The sequence below is a fragment of the Gorilla gorilla genome, chromosome 15, assembly GCF_029281585.2.
Source record: "Gorilla gorilla gorilla isolate KB3781 chromosome 15, NHGRI_mGorGor1-v2.1_pri, whole genome shotgun sequence".
Classification (NCBI taxonomy): Eukaryota; Metazoa; Chordata; class Mammalia; order Primates; family Hominidae; genus Gorilla; species Gorilla gorilla.
In genome coordinates this window covers 113830386-113849005 of record NC_073239.2, presented here as the reverse complement: position 1 = coordinate 113849005, position 18620 = coordinate 113830386, and the positions used below count along the sequence as shown (strand labels likewise).

The 18620-nt window shown below is 35.9% G+C and overlaps 1 protein-coding gene across 7 annotated transcripts in view; it reads right to left on the bottom strand.

Moving 5' to 3' along the window:
• Positions 1 to 9820: 9820 nt before the first annotated feature.
• VRK1 (VRK serine/threonine kinase 1) overlaps positions 9821 to 18620 on the bottom strand; it is an 84320-nt gene continuing 75520 nt past the window's right edge. For 2 of the 7 annotated variants that reach the window (XM_019010197.3, XM_055361135.2), the window contains exons 12-14: positions 15340 to 15430; positions 13876 to 13947; positions 9821 to 10258 (exon numbers count right to left, since the gene is read on the bottom strand). In XM_019010197.3, coding sequence (XP_018865742.1) covers positions 10227 to 10258; positions 13876 to 13947; positions 15340 to 15430 — 195 coding nt within the window. In that variant the 3' untranslated portion in view covers positions 9821 to 10226. The remainder of the gene's footprint in view (positions 10259 to 13875; positions 13948 to 15339; positions 15431 to 18620) is intronic. The other 5 variants (XM_004055669.5, XM_055361136.2, XM_063698174.1 and 2 more) reach the window with 3 other exon arrangements.

Here is an 18620-nt window from a genome sequence, read left to right as displayed (position 1 = left end):
GGCTCAGCTCTCTGAAGATCCCAGGTGAAGAGATGAAGTCCTTCTAAAAATGGCCCACCTGAGAAGTTAAAAAAAAAAAAAAAAAAAAAAGACAGCTCCAAACCCCACCCCACCACACGTGCACACTCTTGGAACTCCCAATCACCTGTTTAGTGGCTGACTCATATACAAACAGACAGCTAGAGGGTCAGACAGCTGGAGGGCCCTCTTAAAAATCACACAGGAGGCAGAGATTGCAGTCAGCTGACATCACACCACTGCACTCCAGCCTGGGCGACAGAGACTCCATCTCAAAAAACAAAACAAAACAAAACAAAAAACACACGGCAGGGCTGTTCCTGCTTTGTCTTCCATAGGAGAAGCCATCAAACTCATCTCTTAGAGAGTTTCGTGACATGATTTTTAAAGCCAGTTTTATTTTTATTAAAGCCCAATTAGTTACATATACAATAACATATTAATTTTACTGCATTATAATCTTAACATGGATAAAATGACCTCTCTTGTCCTTTTCTATCAGCTTCTGGTATAGAACAAAAATCATCAGAGACCATCCAGCTGTTGCTTTGCTAAGACATGTGAAGCTCTTATACTTTCATTGATGTTGCCTCAGCCATCTACCCAAAGACTGAAAAAGTAAACCTGTATGAAAAATCCCATGTGAATATGGACTCCTAAAATGGAAACATAATTTTAGCAGAATTACCTCTACCCAGATTTTGTCTGCCAGGTGGCTTTCAGTAGGGAAGATAGCATCATCAAAGACAAAGCCTGATCACAGTTCTGGGGGTGATACAGAAAGCTAGCTATGGAAGAATGGTCAAATAGAGGGAGATGGAAAGTATTTGACCCTCTTGTGACTTTGAAAAATTTAAGATTAAATATAATTTCTAATAGCTTCTGAATGGGGCAATAGAAAAAGCCATCATTTGGAGTCTTAAAAAATCTGTAGATTTTTGAAACAGAAAAACTATTCTTTTCAAAATAGGACACTGGCAAATGGGGCAGGGTGGGGGTGGAGAGCTGTTTCAGTTGCACTGGACTGAGTCAAGGTGACAGGATGTATTTGCCCACTAGTTTCTCTCCACGTCTTCATTCCCAGGGTACTAACGATTCAGAGATAAATGTACACTGAATGCACCCTGTACCAGTCTAATTTCTTTTGACAGCCTGCATTACAAATTGTAAAAATTTTTGAGATTAAGTATCTTTGAAAATGGAAAACTGAACTAACGTTCCAATTTAGAGGAAGGGGGACTCAATGTAGAAATTAAAATCATGGTAAACTAGTTTGCCAAGGGTGGGGGAGTGTTAGAAACGGTCTTCTGACTGTAACCATAATAATAACGAGGACTATCAATTAGGCAAAGAGTGCTCTGAGCCTATGTGTTGGCTCCACTACAATTTTTTTTTTTTTAATGTCTGGCAGAATGTTTTACAAACTAAACCCAGCAAGACTATAATTCTACCAGAAGGTGCCTCAGATGGTTTTGCTAATAATTTTGATATGCTAAAATGGAGAAAAACATCATTTCAATTATTCACTTTTCAAAAACCATCAATTTTAAGTTACAATATTAAATGTCTTTCTTCCTTCCTTCATCGCCATCAACCAAATGAAACCAAACCCTGGAAGAACCCTCACCAAAAGGTAAAGGGGGTAGGCAGTGACATTTTTGAAATATGTTAGCATGCTAAAAATCTTGTCATTAATTTCTTGCCGCTCAGAAGTTGTGTCCAGTTTATGTGTAACTTTGTTTGAGGAGAGTAAGTTCCTTTAGAGAACTCGGAGGAAGCCAGCATTGCTACTGCCGCAGAGATGTAAGTGCGAACCACCATATATTGGCTTTTGTTTTAATAGCCTTTTAACCAACTTTGTTAATGGACTGAATGCAATTTAGATATGGAACTTGGCAAAAACGTAGCTTCAATTGGCTATTAAAATTTAAGAGCCAACTAAGATAGCTAATTACAAAAAAAGCTCCAGTGATAATGCTAAGCAGAATTAGTAATAGCAAATGGCAGTCTGTCTAGTCTTATTCCCATAGGGAAAGAAACTCTTAACTGAGAAGTCAACCAGACAATGTGCAGCAAACCTAATTGCATTACTGGTATTATGGCATACGAATCTGGCAGCTCCCTGGGACAAAACAGGGAATAAAATCTGCCGAACTCGAGGCAGAAAGCGACTGACCCTCGTTTACATGCCAGTTAGAGAAGATTCCAGGAAATGTTATTTCTATTCAGAGTTGATGAGTTAATGCTCTTTTACTAAGGAACATTCCTGTAAAACCCTAGTAAGGACCGAGCAGTAAGGAAACAGACCTTCCAAAAAACAGTTTCAAAGAAATAGATCCGACACCTACGCAGAATTAGATTTTTCCTTCAGATATTTAGGTCTTAAAAAAGGCAACAATAAACATCTGACTGCTAAAAAGTTGAGTTTAGAGGAGAAAAATGTTCTGCTTTTTGCTTCATTACAGATACCCTCATTATGGCATCAGCTGAAGTGCAGACTGGCTCTCCTGTGAAGATTTATCATGTGTGGTGGCCACTTTGAATTGGAGGTACTGTAGTCTTTAACATTCCCTAGTCAAGTGTCTCCCTGCTGTGCCTGTAAATGTCAGTCCAGTTTTTTCACGGCTGTGCGCACAGATTAGAAACAGCAGGAGAGCTTGCGAGTATGACTACAATACCAGTAAGGACACTTGTCTTCGTGGCACTGCTCAAGTGATTCTTGGAATGCAGGACCCTGCTGTTTTCTAATATTTACACACAACTGGAGTCATCAAGAGCAGTAAATGCAGTCTAAACGAAGCTTGCTTCTTTGTGTTAGGGACTTTACATTCAAATAGGGGTATCAACAATAACATTTAAAAAAATGCATTTTAAAAACCTTCATATTTCCCCTCAATTTTGCTGCTACAAGACCAACCAGGTATTATCATGACTGTTCATTTAGCTTGACCCTCCCTTCCAAACACTTTCTATGTGCATCACACAGTTCATTGGGAACAGCAGGTGTTTTAGATTTTTGACCTCAATTGTGTTTTTGCAGGCTGTGGTTTCTCTGACCTCTACAAGAACAGACAGGGCCTTGGAAACCATTTTGATGTAATTTCAACCACCTTTGCTTTCTGAACACTTTGCATGACATATCAGAGACTTATTTTGGGACTGTAGCACCTGGAATACAGATGGCTTCTCTTTCGAAAGTCTAGTTAGAAACTTAAAAAAAGGGAAAAAAAAAAACCCATTGCAACTGTACGCATATCTTAAGAAATGTCTAAATGACCCTACTTAAAATTATGAATGCTAAGGCACAATATTTAAAAAATGGCAAAAACTACAATTACTTTTGCATCAGTCTAATACTCTGCCATAACTGTTTCATTATCTGTCAAGGATTTCTGGACTAGAAACTTGGGGTGGGGAGGTACACAGGGATTAGATCATATACTTCTGCAATTACAATGTCAAGCAGACTGGGATGTACGTATTACTTCTCCAGTTAAACTGATTCACATGTTTGCACCAAAATGTTCCAAATAGTTAACGAAGTAAATGAAGATGTGAGGATGCTTGTGTTGGGGCAGGGGAAGGAGTAGGGAAGAACTAAAATATCCACGTCAAAGGTCTTCCTAAGAACCTTGGAGGCACATTTCTCGACCTAGAAAAGTTCAAGAAGTAAATGTACTTTTTTCTCTCTTCACCGGACAATCTAATAGAATCACTTCCCAGTTGTAACTTTCCCTGCGATACACTGTCCTAGAACTTTCGAGTCCTCAGGTTTAGCTGACCAGACCCTTCAGTGGCTCTACTTTCACTTTTAAGTACTAATACATATTGGTTCCTTATGGGAAAAGTCTACGAAAGTGTGTAGGGACCTTTCTCACATCTGAGAATTATACCAAGGACCACCACCATGAACTTCTGAACTATGATTTTTGTGTCAAGGCCAGAGAGAATATTGAGTACAGCAATTTTTCCACTTTTAAAGAAACTGTTGCCCAGGTATTGTACGGTGTTCATTTTAAGTAACTGTGATGGCTTTTCACTGGCTTCTATAGGATCAGAAGCAGAAAGCCAACACACAGGAAAGTGGAAAGAGCATTCAGACGACTGTCCCACCCTCTCCCCAAACTCTGGATTCACTCCTCCCTGTTGCATCCCAGGCACAAAGATTATATTATCATCTCCACTCACATGGCTGACATCTCAGAACAACGTTCCAACATTGGACTTAACTAAAAAGACGGTTTTTTGAAGATCATCTGCAGTGGTTTACAAATGAAACTGAATTTTCTCAATGCAGAAGTTTTACAGGAACTGAATTCATGACAAGCCAAACTACAAAAATTCAAGAATGCTATTCATAAGTTATAAAATGCTATGCCATCATAAACTCACCATTGTATGTACAAATGCATCCTCGGTACAGTGGAAATGGTAAGCATTTTATTTGTGTAACACGCATGTGATAGAGAATTGTCTAAACCATCTGGTCAGCAGTAGACTGCATACAATTACTAATGTAGTGTATAAGGCTATCTACATATCAAGACCCTTTTATAATATTAATTCTTTAATGTGACTTGTACTTTATCAGTGGAACTTAGTAAGTTAGAAGACTACAGAATAACCTGTGGAACTTTTAAAAAACTACAAAATTTTTTCCATGCAACTGTTATAACTAAAAAATTAAGCAGACATGAAACAGGACTAAGAATAACACAGCGAAAGGACAAGAGTTAGATTTCTGTAGTGGTGGTAGGATCATAAGTGAATTTTGATTTCTGTTAATGTGGTTTGGGCAATAAATTAGAATTAATAAGTAAAATGGCATTAATTAAGTCAGTGTGGTGCTGGCATAAGAACAGACAGATCAATGAAATCAAACAGATAGTCTAGAAACAAGCGTATGTAATAAAGCAGGCATCACAAACCAGGGTGGAGGAAGGGTGGAGATCATTTATTTAACAAATGGTACTGAAGCTACTGGCTAGCTGCTTAGAAAAAAATCTTTGTGATCCTCACCTCTTGGCATACATTTACCAAAATAAATCCCATATGGATTGAAAATTTAGAAGCATTAAAACAAAAAAGCCTAGAAAAAGTCATGGTAAATATTTCTAATTTCTGGATGAAAAATATTTTTAAAGTAACAGAAATTACAATGAAAGATCAATAGATTAAAGTGATAAAAGCTAAACTTCATAAAAATTAAAAATATATCATATACAAAAAATAAACAGGAAAAAGTCAGCAACAAAAATGGCAAAGAGTTAAGGTCATTACTGTATAAACAGTACTTACCAACACACCAAAAAGAGTGATTAGTTTACAAATAAAGGTTTGGGTGCACTAGCAATAAAAAAAAAAATTACCTTATCAAATTATAAAAATAAAATTTAATGTGTTAGTCTGGATGGCTTAAATAGCAAACACTTATTTTCCACAGTTCTGGAGGCTGAGAAATAGAAGTTCTGGCAGATTCTATTCCTGGCCAGGCCCATCTTCCCAGTTTGCAGACGGTCACATGACAGCGACAGACATCATCTCTCTCCTCTCTCTTATAAAGGCATTAATCCCATTAATCATGAAGGCTTCACCCTCATGACCTAATCACCTCCCAAAGGTCCACCTCCAAAGACCATCATCTTAGGGGTTAGGCTTAAACACAGGAACAATGCGGGGGACCCAAACTTTCAGTCTATAACCCTCCAGGATGACAAAAATGTAGGTTGGGCACTCGGATCTACTGGGCAAAGTGTTAACTGACAGATTTTTGCAAAGCAATTTGATAAGGATCCACAACTTTTCATTTCATAGTCTTTGACCCAGTGGCTCCCTTTTGAAAATCTAAGAATATTCATATGTCAACGAAGATTTCTGCCCAATTTTGTTCAAAAATATTGTTTATAATATCCCAATACTGAAAGCAACTTAAATGCCCAATAATACGAAAATGGTCATGAAAGTATCATAAATTCATTTAAAAAAGTTAAGAAAACATAGAAGTTATATTCATGAATTATTTATAATAACATAAAAAGTATTTGTTAACTTTAAAAAGAAGAATATAAAGCTGTATACGAAGCAAAACTATTTAAAAATAAAAATGCGTAGAAATGACTGAAGAAAATGTGTCAAAACATTAATAGTGGTTGCCTGTGGGTGGTAGGGTAGTATTATCGCTGGTTTGTCCGTTGACACTTTTCTGTATGTTCTAAATTATATAAAATGGCGATGTATTATTAATACACTCTTCTAATCCAAAGAATATAGAGCATTAAAACAGAATTTTAAAGAATTAACAAACATACAATGTTCAGCTGTGAACATATGTATCTCCCCACACAAATACAAATAAATTGTTTATATTTCCACCACTACTTTATTGCTACGCAACTTGGGTCTTTATATGCACACTTAACTTAGTAATTCAAAGCAATAATCAGGGTTTTATAACTGGCTTATTAGTGTTTGGTTTGTCTTAGATCACTATTGAAGAACACCTAGAAGCTATTTTACTTCGGGGCTTAGTTACCAAACACTTATCAGTAGCTTTCTAGAAAATGTAGAGCACATACACATCCTGTTGTGTGAAGGACAAGAGCCTGGCAGTGCTGTTGATCCTCAACAGACTAGAAAACCTCAGCTCAATAAGGACCTAAGGAAAATGGCAGAGAAGGCAAGAGAAAATGGAACCAAGAACATGTTAAAATATGGAAGCTGGATTGTGAAAGAACAAAAAATGGCAAATCCACTCCATTCAGGGATTGGAAAGAAAATAAAAACAATGCAAGATAAAAATACTAAACATAGAACTGAAAACGACAAGAAAAAAAATAACTCTGAATGACGAGGTTGCTTAACCATTTCTTTTTTTTTTTTGTAAATGTGTAAAAGTTACCTGTATTTTAGACTACTTACTTGTATCTTTTTTCTTTTTTAATACTTTAAGTTTTAGGGTACATGTGCACATTGTGCAGGTTAGTTACATATGTATACATGTGCCATGCTGGTGCACTGCACCCACTAACTCGTCATCTAGCATTAGGTATACCTCCCGATGCTATCCCTCCCCCCTCCCCCCACCCCACAACAGTCCCCAGAGTGTGATATTCCCCTTCCTGTGTCCATGTGATCTCATTGTTCAATTCCCACCTATGAGTGAGAATATGCGGTGTTTGGTTTTTTGTTCTTGCGATAGTTTACTGAGAATGATGTTTTCCAATTTCATCCATGTCCCTACAAAGGACATGAACTCATCATTTTTATGGCTGCATAGTATTCCATGGTGTATATGTGCCACATTTTCTTAATCCAGTCTATCATTGTTGGACATTTGGGTTGGTTCCAAGTCTTTGCTATTGTGAATAATGCCACAATAAACATACGTGTGCATGTGTCTTTATAGCAGCATGATTTATAGTCCTTTGGGTATATACCCAGTAATGGGATGGCTGAAAGCTGGAGGCATCACACTACCTGACTTCAAACTATACTACAAGGCTACAGTAACCAAAACAGCATGGTACTGGTACCAAAACAGAGATATACATCAATGGAACAGAACAGAGCCCTCAGAAATAACGCCGCATATCCACAACTATCTGATCTTTGACAAACCTGAGAAAAACAAGCAATGGGGAAAGGATTCCCTATTTAATAAATGGTGCTGGGAAAACTGGCTAGCCATATGTAGAAAGCTGAAACTGGATCCCTTCCTTATACCTTATACAAAAATCAATTCAAGATGGATTAAAGACTTAAACATTAGACCTAAAACCATAAAAACCCTAGAAGAAAACCTAGGCATTACCATTCAGGACACAGGCATGGGCAAGGACTTCATGTCTAAAACACCAAAAGCAATGGCAACAAAAGACAAAATTGACAAATGGGATCTAATTAAACCAAAGAGCTTCTGCACAGCAAAAGAAACTACCATCAGAGTGAACAGGCAACCTACAAAATGGGAGAAAATTTTCGCAACCTACTCATCTGACAAAGGGCTAATATATCCAGAATCTACAATGAACTCAAACAAATTTACAAGAAAAAAACAAACAACCCCATCAAAAAGTGGGCAAAGGACATGAACAGACACTTCTCAAAAGAAGACATTTATGCAGCCAAAAAACACATGAAAAAATGCTCATCACTGGCCATCAGAGAAATGCAAATCAAAACCACAATGAGACACCATCTCACACCAGTTAGAATGGCAATCATTAAAAAGTCAGGAAACAGGTGCTGGAGAGGATGTGGAGAAATAGGAACACTTTTACACTGTTGGTGGGACTGTAAACTAGTTCAACCATTGTGGAAGTCAGTGTGGCGATTCCTCAGGGATCTAGAACTGGAAATACCATTTGACCCAGCTTAACCATTTCTTAAAAGGGGAGTAGAATAAAACAATACAAGGTAGGGAATAAAATAGCCGAACAAGGGATGTAGCTGACGAATCAAACTGGCTACAATGGCTAGTAGTTTTTCATTAATTTCTCTAGCCCTGCCAATATAGGAACATTCAAGAAAATGCCAGCACTTATTTAAAACAATAATGTGAGGAAATATTTGTTTTCTTAATATTTAACCAAGTTTTCCACGTTTTATGTTTTGAAAAATAAGGAGGCTACAGCATATACAGAAAAACATACCACACACAGTTTACTCTATTTTAAGCATTAATGTGTTTAAAATGGAACTTGAGAGTTGATTTAGGTGTTACAAATAAACTTGGGGGATTAACACTGATGAGTACTAAAACATAACATTCTACAGAAAGCAGGAGGAGCCTCTGCCCAAAGTCAAATTTTCTAATCTGTAAAGATACGTTGCTCTAGAACTTCAGGAGGCATTAAAAGGTTACTCTTCAAAGGAAAGTCTGTAGATGTTTTGCATTTTTCAGTATCTAACCATTTCAGTGATAAATGCTTCACATGACAACTAAATATCCACATAAGAGAGCCAAAAGTTATAGTCTTTGTACTTGTTCATAGTTTCTCAAACTTGGTCCAACCTTCACAATTTCTGGTATGTCCATATCCCACCTGTACATTTACTTATTTTTTTCCTCAAATCGACTTGCTTTTAAAAATTGAAATACCTATTTTAGACTTGTCCTAAGTAGTAGACAAATCACCAGTTTAATGTGCTAGCTGTATTCTGAATACATATTAATATACTTAAATATTTAAGTGAAACCATGTCCATATACCTTCTAAACACACTGTGCATGTTATTAAGTGGTAAGGCACGCCATCTATCAGAAAATACAGTCCAATCCCAATTTCTCTGACCAAGAAAACTCTGAGGAATGAATCATGAAATTGTTCATAAATGTGTTAAAATTACAAGCTTTTGTTCCCAAGGCAACTAAAAACATTTCAGATCTTAAACTTTCTGATCACTGAAACTCTGAAGTGCTTGGTTTACTGTATAAATATTACATGCTATGAAAGTGAAACTTTTAAGAAAAATAAACTTCTGTGAATGACCAATAGGCTCTATCTATTAATATCTAGTTCATAGGACTTCCGTAGATGAAGCCAGTCTTTACACAATCTTTAATCACACCACCATTTGATCATCTGTCACTTGTTTTCTTGTCATACAGCTTGCATACTGACATAATTCTTATGTAATCTTTCATATATGTAGATTTTCTCTCTCACGGATATGCTTCCTCCACTTTTTATTTCATATTCCTTTCCTGTCTTTGTACCTCCTGTCTCATACAGCAGGTGCTTAATAAAAGATTTTGGGAACAGAACAAAATCAATACAAACCAAACCTTACAGCCACAACATACTGTGTGTTTGCATCAAACAAAAGAGATTTTTATTTTAAGCTTTGCATTTCCTTAAAAGTGAGGACTTTGCCAAACATTTTTATCCACTCTGAGAAATGTACAATGATTAGAAAAGTGCATGTCATAATAATTTTCATATATATGTACTCCAAAACATCACAGACACATGGCTTTGGAATAACTTAAGGAGTATAACCTGAAGATTTTCAAATTTCATAAATTAGCCTTTAATGAATTATACAAAATATTTTTATAAAAAAAGTTTATGTTTTCTGAACACATGAGTATTTAATCATTACTTCCACCTCGCAAGACTCACAGGAAAATAAAACAGTTCAAATAGAAAAGGAGAAAAAAGTCAAAAGAAAACAAAGAAAAGGAAATCTGGTTCACAGCATCTGAATTACTTCTGGACTCTCTTTCTGGTTCTTGAACCTTGAAGAAAAATCAAAGAAACTGAAATCACTAGTCAATAATTTACAAAAGCAAAAGAACAGAAATATAAATATCCCTAAATATAGTTATTAACATTTTAAAATCAAATTGACTCTCGTGATTTGCAAAGATAAAACTGACATACAAAGGTATGATTGCTAATACTCTGAAAATCTTAGAAAATTGGGTCATTTTTTAATATGTCAAAAAATATGCTGACAAAACCTACCTTCTCTTAAGCCATATAAAAATACTGACTGATAAAACGTACCTAATTTTTACTAATACTGAAATATTTCTCTCCAAAATTTAAATTTGTTGTAAAATTTAAAACATTATCTCCAAATATAAACCTTAGCAATATAGATAAGCATTCATTCCTTAGGTGGAAGCGATGAGGTCACGCATGTTATGAAAAGCAAAGGAATGAGTTGCTTTTTAAAGACTATTACCTACACCCTTTAGGCAGGAGAGCACTGGGATATACTGAAATGGAAAGTCTTTTCCGCTAGGAATTATACAGGTCCCAAATGAGTAGCCTCCTGGAAAAGGATCATAGGTGATACTGGTCTAAGTCCTTTATGACAGTACCTATCTAACTATTCTGGTTTAGAATAAATCAGTGACTCTCTGCTGGGGGCATGGGAATTCTGCCTCACCGAGACATTTCACCCCACCTACTACTCCTACTCCACCTCTGGGTGCAGCAGTTAGCCTGATCACGGCTGCCTAGTGCTGGTGAAAGAAGCAGGGCCATTTCTTTCCCACTGCCGCATGCTACGCTCTGCCAGGAAAGAGCAGGGGCACCAGAGTCAGGGACAGCATGGTGCTCATAATTAATCAATGACTGCACGAAAAAAAACAAAAGATCAATACTTCTTTTCTGAAAAGTACGAAACATTCTTTGAATGTGGAACAAAATTCTACCATATGTATCTAAAGGTTTTCTGATCATGGGTTTTAGTTACTTAACATGAAGGTCAGTTTCAAAACTAGCATTTTTAATTTTTCCAAGTTATAGTTTCTATTCAATCATCATACAGTTCAATGAAAGCAAATTTCAAGCTTATATGAATATCCTTTTTTCTGCCACTCATAATACATACCCTATATACTGTACTATGATTGATTCTAAAATTTGAGTTTTTTTCTTAAATTTCTGTAACATGGCCATCTATTAAAAATATCCCACAACAGATTTTTAGGTTTTTATTTCAAGAAATTTTATTTTTATTTTTATTTATTTATTTATTTATTTTTGAGAGGGAGTCTCGCTTTGTTGCCAGGCTAGAGTGCAGTGACACAATCTTGGCTCAGGCAACCTCCGCCTCCTAGGTTCAAGTGATTCTCCTGCCTCAGCCTCCAGAGTAGCTGAGATTACAGGTGCCTGTCACCACGCCCAGGTAATTTTTGTATTTTAGTAGGACTTAGACTTTCACCATGTTGGTCAGGCTGGTGTCGAACTCCTGACCTCAAATGATCCACCCGCCTCAGCCTCCCAAACTGCTGGGATTACAAGCATGAGCCACTGTGCCCGGCCTATTTCAAGAAATTTGAAATTAATTCTGCACAGAAAACTGAAAATGCTGCGATAGTGAGATTGGCATAAAGGGTATTACAAAATCAAGGTCAATAATCAATACTATATCTCCCTTTCAACACATTTTAAATCTTTAACCACACTACAAAGAACACTAAATTAACAACTATAAAGTTATATTCAAATAGCATTATTGTCATTAATGTCTTAATTTGCCATTTTACTCTGAAATTAAATATCACTGCTGCTCATCTCCTTCAATCCAAAGTTTCTTACTGCAACTAAAAGGGCTACTACTGCCTGGAATTTATTATATAATCAATCCTACGCACCTTGTTGACTTTGCTGCATAAATCAATTCAATATTTTCCCTAATAATCAATTCTGATTGTTACAAAAAAAAACTACCTTCTTATCTCTTTAATTAAATATATAACCATTTTCATAATATACACTACTGGCAAAGGGTCCAATCAGAAGACTAATGTATATAATTTGATATTTGGAAAATAACATACAAGTTTGGGATGCTTTTCTATGATTTTATAATGCAGCAGGAAAAAAAAAGTAGGAAATTTCTTTGTAGGGTTCCCTTAAAAATATCTACTTTTTGACTAGTCATGCTTTCTCCAAAGATTCCTCAGGAATGGTCCAAAATCCAAGGTTCTTAAAAATAATACCAACAAAAGTAGCCTCCATTTTATGAACAGGAGGGGGGAAAGTACACCAGCCATAAATATCATGGCTATATTAGCTAATTTTTAGCACAATTCTGAAATACTGGCATGATTTTGAAATGCCAAAATATGCATGATTTTTAAAGGCTCCTCATTTTGTGAGGGGAAAAATTACTTGCAGCGAAGAACCAAATTTTCTCAACTGGTAAAAATTATGCCTTGCATAAAAATAAAAGGATTAGAGGCCTCTGTTCTTCTTGAAAACCATCCCATCACCTCCTCTATTTATTTGAGAAAACCTACACAATACACATTTTGAAAGCTTTCAGAATGTGTTCTTACACAATAGACCCCCAACTATTCAAAATGAGTTTAGGTGTATCAAGAAAATTATACACGTTTTTAAAATGGTCTAAATAGATATTAAAGGAAAGTTGCTCCCATTTTGCTAGGCACAGCATTCTGAAAGATCACACAGTGCGAAAAATCTCTTACCATACTGTAAATCATAAATTGTGTTTGAAAATAAAATTGTTAATGAAGAAACTGACATTTCTAAAGCTGCTGTTAGAGGTAACCATTCTTGAAACATGTTTATGACACAAAATCTTAAAGCCCTAAAACACAGTGTTCACTGAATTGTACTATATATCTTAAAAATTAAAAAAACAAATGTAATAATGTGTCTTTCCTTCAAGTTACTTTTAAACTGATAAATTTAAAAATATACATTTACATGAACTCTTGGCTTTTTCTTTTTGCTGGAAGCAATAATATTTTACCATCAGATAATATTTCTCTCGCTTATGATTATTTTGATAGTAAAATACCTTAACTCGCGTTGTACTTCAGGGGAAAAAAGTGAACTGTAATGGGGGAAATAAACAGCATTTTAAGAACAGCAATTTTGAGTTTATATGAATAAGGGTGAATCTGATTATTCTTTATCTTCTGAAAAAGTTAGGTCAAAAACACTGAATTATTCTCCTTAAATTATTTATGACTTTACTATACTCTTTTGTCATTAATAAAATAACAAAAAATACTGATATATTTTCTCTTGGGAAAAAGCATCAGTAGAAGACCTTAAACTAAAAACCTAGGTTAAAAAAAATTTCATAATTATACTAGAATTTAAAGGCATTTATCTATCAAAACAAAAACCCTTGATGCTCATTAAGCAAAGTTCAGGTAACAAATGATGTCCAGGCAGTCAAGAAAGGGATGAGTCTTCCTGATGCGCAGCTGAGACTCTGCCTTAGACTTAATGAGTGTCAATCTCACTAGAACAATGCAGGATCTTTCTGAAACTAAAATTGCCAGTTTTAAAATTTAAGGGATTGTTTTTTAAGAATATTGCTGCATATTTATAAATACTCCTTAATTTTGTTCCCACTCACTGTCATAGCTGCTGCTGCTAGCCTCTGGCTGAGACATGCTTCGATGTATTGCTCCTTGGGACTCCTCACTTCCTAATAACAAAATGAACAAGACAGGGGAAAGGGGGGAAAAAAGACAGTAGCGAAAGGAAGACAGCAGCGGGAAAAAGAGAGGGACTACTTCAAAACCTCTCACCTTCAGTGTGAAGTTATATATTCCCTCTTCAGGTATCTCAAGTATTCTTTGGGTTAAAACAGATTAAACCAAAGGATGTTCTAACCATAATATGTAATGAAGAACATAGTAATAAAATCAGGGCAAAAATGATTCTCTTTGAAAGTTGAATACTGTGCTTTCCACAAACATGCACTAATGCCACTAGCAAAAAGGAAGGTGAAATAAATTGGTGGCATTACTCAATATGGCACCTATGCTGTAAAATTTTTTTTTAACCAAAAATAAGCCTTTTCTGTTAGCAACCAAGAACTATTTCAGGACAAACAAAATAATAATTCAAAAAAAAAAAAAGGCAGACAGGAAAAATCTTTTTAAAAAAATGTATTGTGGGCCGCACTGAATAGCTCTCTTTATTGAGTCAAGTACATCATCATATCACATGAATCCTGGAACACATTGGCTGGCAGTTTATTAAACATATCAGACCAAAGTCCAACCTAGCTCTGCCCTTTGTAGATGCTGCCTTTGCTAATGTCATTTCTGGAACTATTGGAAGTGCCTTCAGTGCCAGTTTATAAGCCATCTCAGAAAAATGACTTCATACCTTGTTTTTTTTGTTTTTTTGTTTTTTTGTTTTTTTGGGTTTTTTTTTTGCTTCAAGAACTTTGAAAAGTGATCATCCATAAAGCTTTAATTCCTTTCCTCTTAACTTGTTCAAAAAAAAGAAGAGGTTGACAAACTTTATAAGGAACAATCAGGCAGCTCAGCTGCAACAGACCCATGTCTGACGCCTGACACTCACTATCATACCCAGAGTTATGTGGGATCAGTGTGAGGAAGTGGAAAGACATTGGCCTGACAGTTAAGAGTTCTGGTCTCTATCACTAACCCTTTCACAACAGCTCAGTCATTTATTTTATTTATTTTAGAGATGGGGTTTCTATGTTGCCCAGACTCAAACTCCTGGGCTCAAGTGATCCTCCTGCCTCAGCCTCCTGAGTAGCTGAGACTACAGGCACACATCAGTCACCACGCCTGGCAGCTCTGCCATTTAATCATTCAGTGTCTCGGGTTCCAAATCTGCAAAATGAAGGAAGCTTCCCAGTCTCAACTTTATAATTATTGTGGAGAGAAAATAATCTAACGTGTGTACAAAAGACACCACAGTACATACTATATAAAAATCTTGTGGTATTTTATTATAAAATCAAAAGGTCATGACCCAAATAGTTGACCCCTCATCTAATGGGAGGAAATGAAATTTGTGTTTACGTGTGGAAGCAGCTAGGCAAAACTGTTCAACTTACGGGTCTGTATGGCCTCCTCTGTCTGTGTGTTTGACCATTCCATATCTTCAACACCAGGTTCCTTGCTTTCTTCAATTTCTTTCTTTCGCTTCTTACATATAAAAATTAAAGAGAGAGAGAGAGATATCTGACAGTCAAGTAAACTACAAACTCATCACATATTTGTCTGTGTGTGTGTATAAATGTATACAGGTGTGGGTGTGTCAAAACACACAGGAAGAATATTCTCAACTTCAGGATAGTAGTTACCTAAAGGAATGGATGAGGAATGGAAGAAAGGGGGAGTACGAGGACTTTCAACTAGACAGTTAACCCAGATGGTAGATATATTTGTTATATCCACCTCTAACTTTTCATGCTTTATATACTTCATTATTCAAAGCTATGGTTTAACCATCAGGACTACTCATACAGAAACTCTTTTAAAACAAAATGTTTTACAAACTCATGATCACCACTCAGGCCAATGATACTCTCCACATTGTACAACGTGGGTGGGGTGGAGAGAGGATAATCTATTTGATAAATGGAAAAAATGTATGTCTTGCCCCTTTTATTAAATCAGTGTTTGTACCACATAACATTGGTGGTAGAATTCTATTTATGAATCAATAATGAAAAACTTGTAATAAATGTTTCTCTTTTAGCATACTTTTTATTAAAAGTTAATAGGGCCATAAACCTTACTGTACATGAATAGTCTTAAAAGTACAAAGCTCTCCGAAAATCTCAAAAATCGTCTGGACTTCCCACATTCTCTTGGGCCTGTCCTATTTTTCTAGTGAAGTGTTATTTAGGAGTCAGTGCTTATATTCTGTCACCATCCATTCTTCCCAAATGTTCCTTCAATTTCATTTTATGTCTTTCTACCACTACAACATTTTCTAACAGGTCCAATCCTGCGTTAAGTTTCTAAATTCTCTAACATCTCTATACATAGGCAAAATTATAGAGGGGCATTAGGAATAAATATAAAACTTTGAATTTTTTATATAACTTTATCTTCTGTAGTTTCAAATTTAAACAGGTTAAAATACAAATTTTAATCCAAAGCTTCTCTTGGTTACCTAAAATAAGTCTGTATCATTTAGAAAACCATCCGACATGCCCCAAATCTCACAGGTTCACAACGCAACAGAATGTCCTCATTTATATTTTCTAACAATTAACAATAAGTTAAACTTCATCTGAGAATGTTCCTTGCTGCAGGCCATTTTGTGTACAGCTAGAAAAGAGGATAATGCCTGCTGACAGCACATTGTTCCTTTTCCTAATGGCAACCATGGGTTCTGTTCCAAAGAGAACTACATGGGAAAGCTGAACTCTATTCAAGCCACATTACCTTAAAACCTCCAAACGGTCAGAACTGTTATTATCTATGTATTACAATTAATCCCACTGTTTCAAAACATTCTAAAGGTGGCTGTGGAAAATTAGAACTCAGAGATACCCACCATGTTCCTAAAGAAAATGCTTCACACATACAAAAATAACAACTTGACTGAACCTTGAGAAACTTTCAAAGGCATTCATTTAGCAGATTTGTATATGGGGGTATTGCCTCTCAAAAATAGCTGTAAGAGTGGCTATAACTTCATATAACTGATGAGAAAAGGGGAGAATGCCTTACATCTTTCTTTTCCAGTGTTGCTTCATGATTACCGTCTAAACCCTGCTGGGCTGAACAGATTGGTTCGATAATTACATACAATAACTGCAGTGGGCAGGTAACCCTCAGCTGGCACAGGGCAGCTCCCCTGTGAGAACTTCCATATGCAAACTGCACTGATGGAGTGCATTAGGTACATCTTTCCTGCCGGTGCACAGGCCTGATTAACGCCAGCCAAGACTCCAAGGTTACATGTCAGCAGATTTGTGATGCATTAGGCAGGAATAAACACAGACACTTTTGTTTGTTCAGACCAAAATTAAGGAGGAATATTTCAGTACTATATTGCTTTCCATATAGCAGAGAATGCATTTCCCAGTTTTTGGAGAGCAGATTTTTAAATGCTCATCATAAAGGGAGCTAGCTATCCAATACATTCTACCCAAGAACCTAAGTGCATTCATCTAGTTTTCAAGCTTATTTAATAAAAGGGGGCTTTCTTAATCCCCATGCAGGTAAATTACATAGGAAGGAAAATCAGACAGTATTCAACCAACAAAAGAAACACCTGTGCTTTAAGCAGTATGCATTAGGTAAAGCACTCTACTGAATTAATCCACACTTCAGCCAGGTAACTCCTGCCCAACTTTTCTAATAATGTACGTAGTCTGCATAGAAAGGGCCAGTGGTCTACAGACCAATTAAAAAACCAAAACAAAACCCTTCAAGTTTAGTAGTACCTAAGTATGTTATCAATTTTATAAGGCAATGAGTAAAATTCTAAGCAATCTGCTGCCAGCTTCTTCCTTCTGAATCTTTCCAAATGCTTCATTTTGTTATTTGTCAACATCCTTAGGCTTCAGACAGTGCATATTTTGGTTCCTTTTGAACAGAAAAATGGCTTCACAAAGTGACTATGCTAATCTCTGATTTTTGTCACATTCTGTCTCAGGTCTCACAGGTGCCTTTGCGTTTAATATGAAACCAAAATATTGTATGATATACTAAAATAACTTATAAAATAAACTTGAGTATTCTTTTAATTCAGCACAGCTAAAATATCTTCAAAAATTAGATTTCAAAGGGCACCAGCATATATATTACACATTATATTTTTGAAGTGTTCAGATATGCTAAAGTTTAGTTAATTAGCAGCTTCTCACTTCCAATTTAGAAACAGGAAGACAAACAGGCTAGATGCATTTGAACTGATAATTTACTAATAGTCTAAACACCGATTGGAGACCTGCTGTAGACTTAAAGCTGTTTTAATAGAAAAGAGAAAAAAAATCTTCAGAAGCAAAAACCAAAGACCAATTCTTTGCTTCCCAAGTCAAGCATCAAAAGATCACCTCTAGATGCTTTCAACAGCTTCTAAGAAAAGCCAATCAGATTCATGGCTGTCTCTAAGAGATGCGTACTCGGGCAGTGTTATTTGGGTTTTGTCCATCCCATAAGACAAAAGTCTACATGTCTACTTTAGAAACTTAAAATATACAGCCTAAAAGTTTTAAAATGCTTCATATAGCACATATGTCATAGAACAAAGAACTTTGTTCTTTGTTCTAAACACTGCACTAATCAGTCCATGTGACTAATCAGTTAATCTTATTTTATTTATTTGATTAAATTATTGCATTCCCTAACAGTGGCTGAAAATAGAATATTAGTA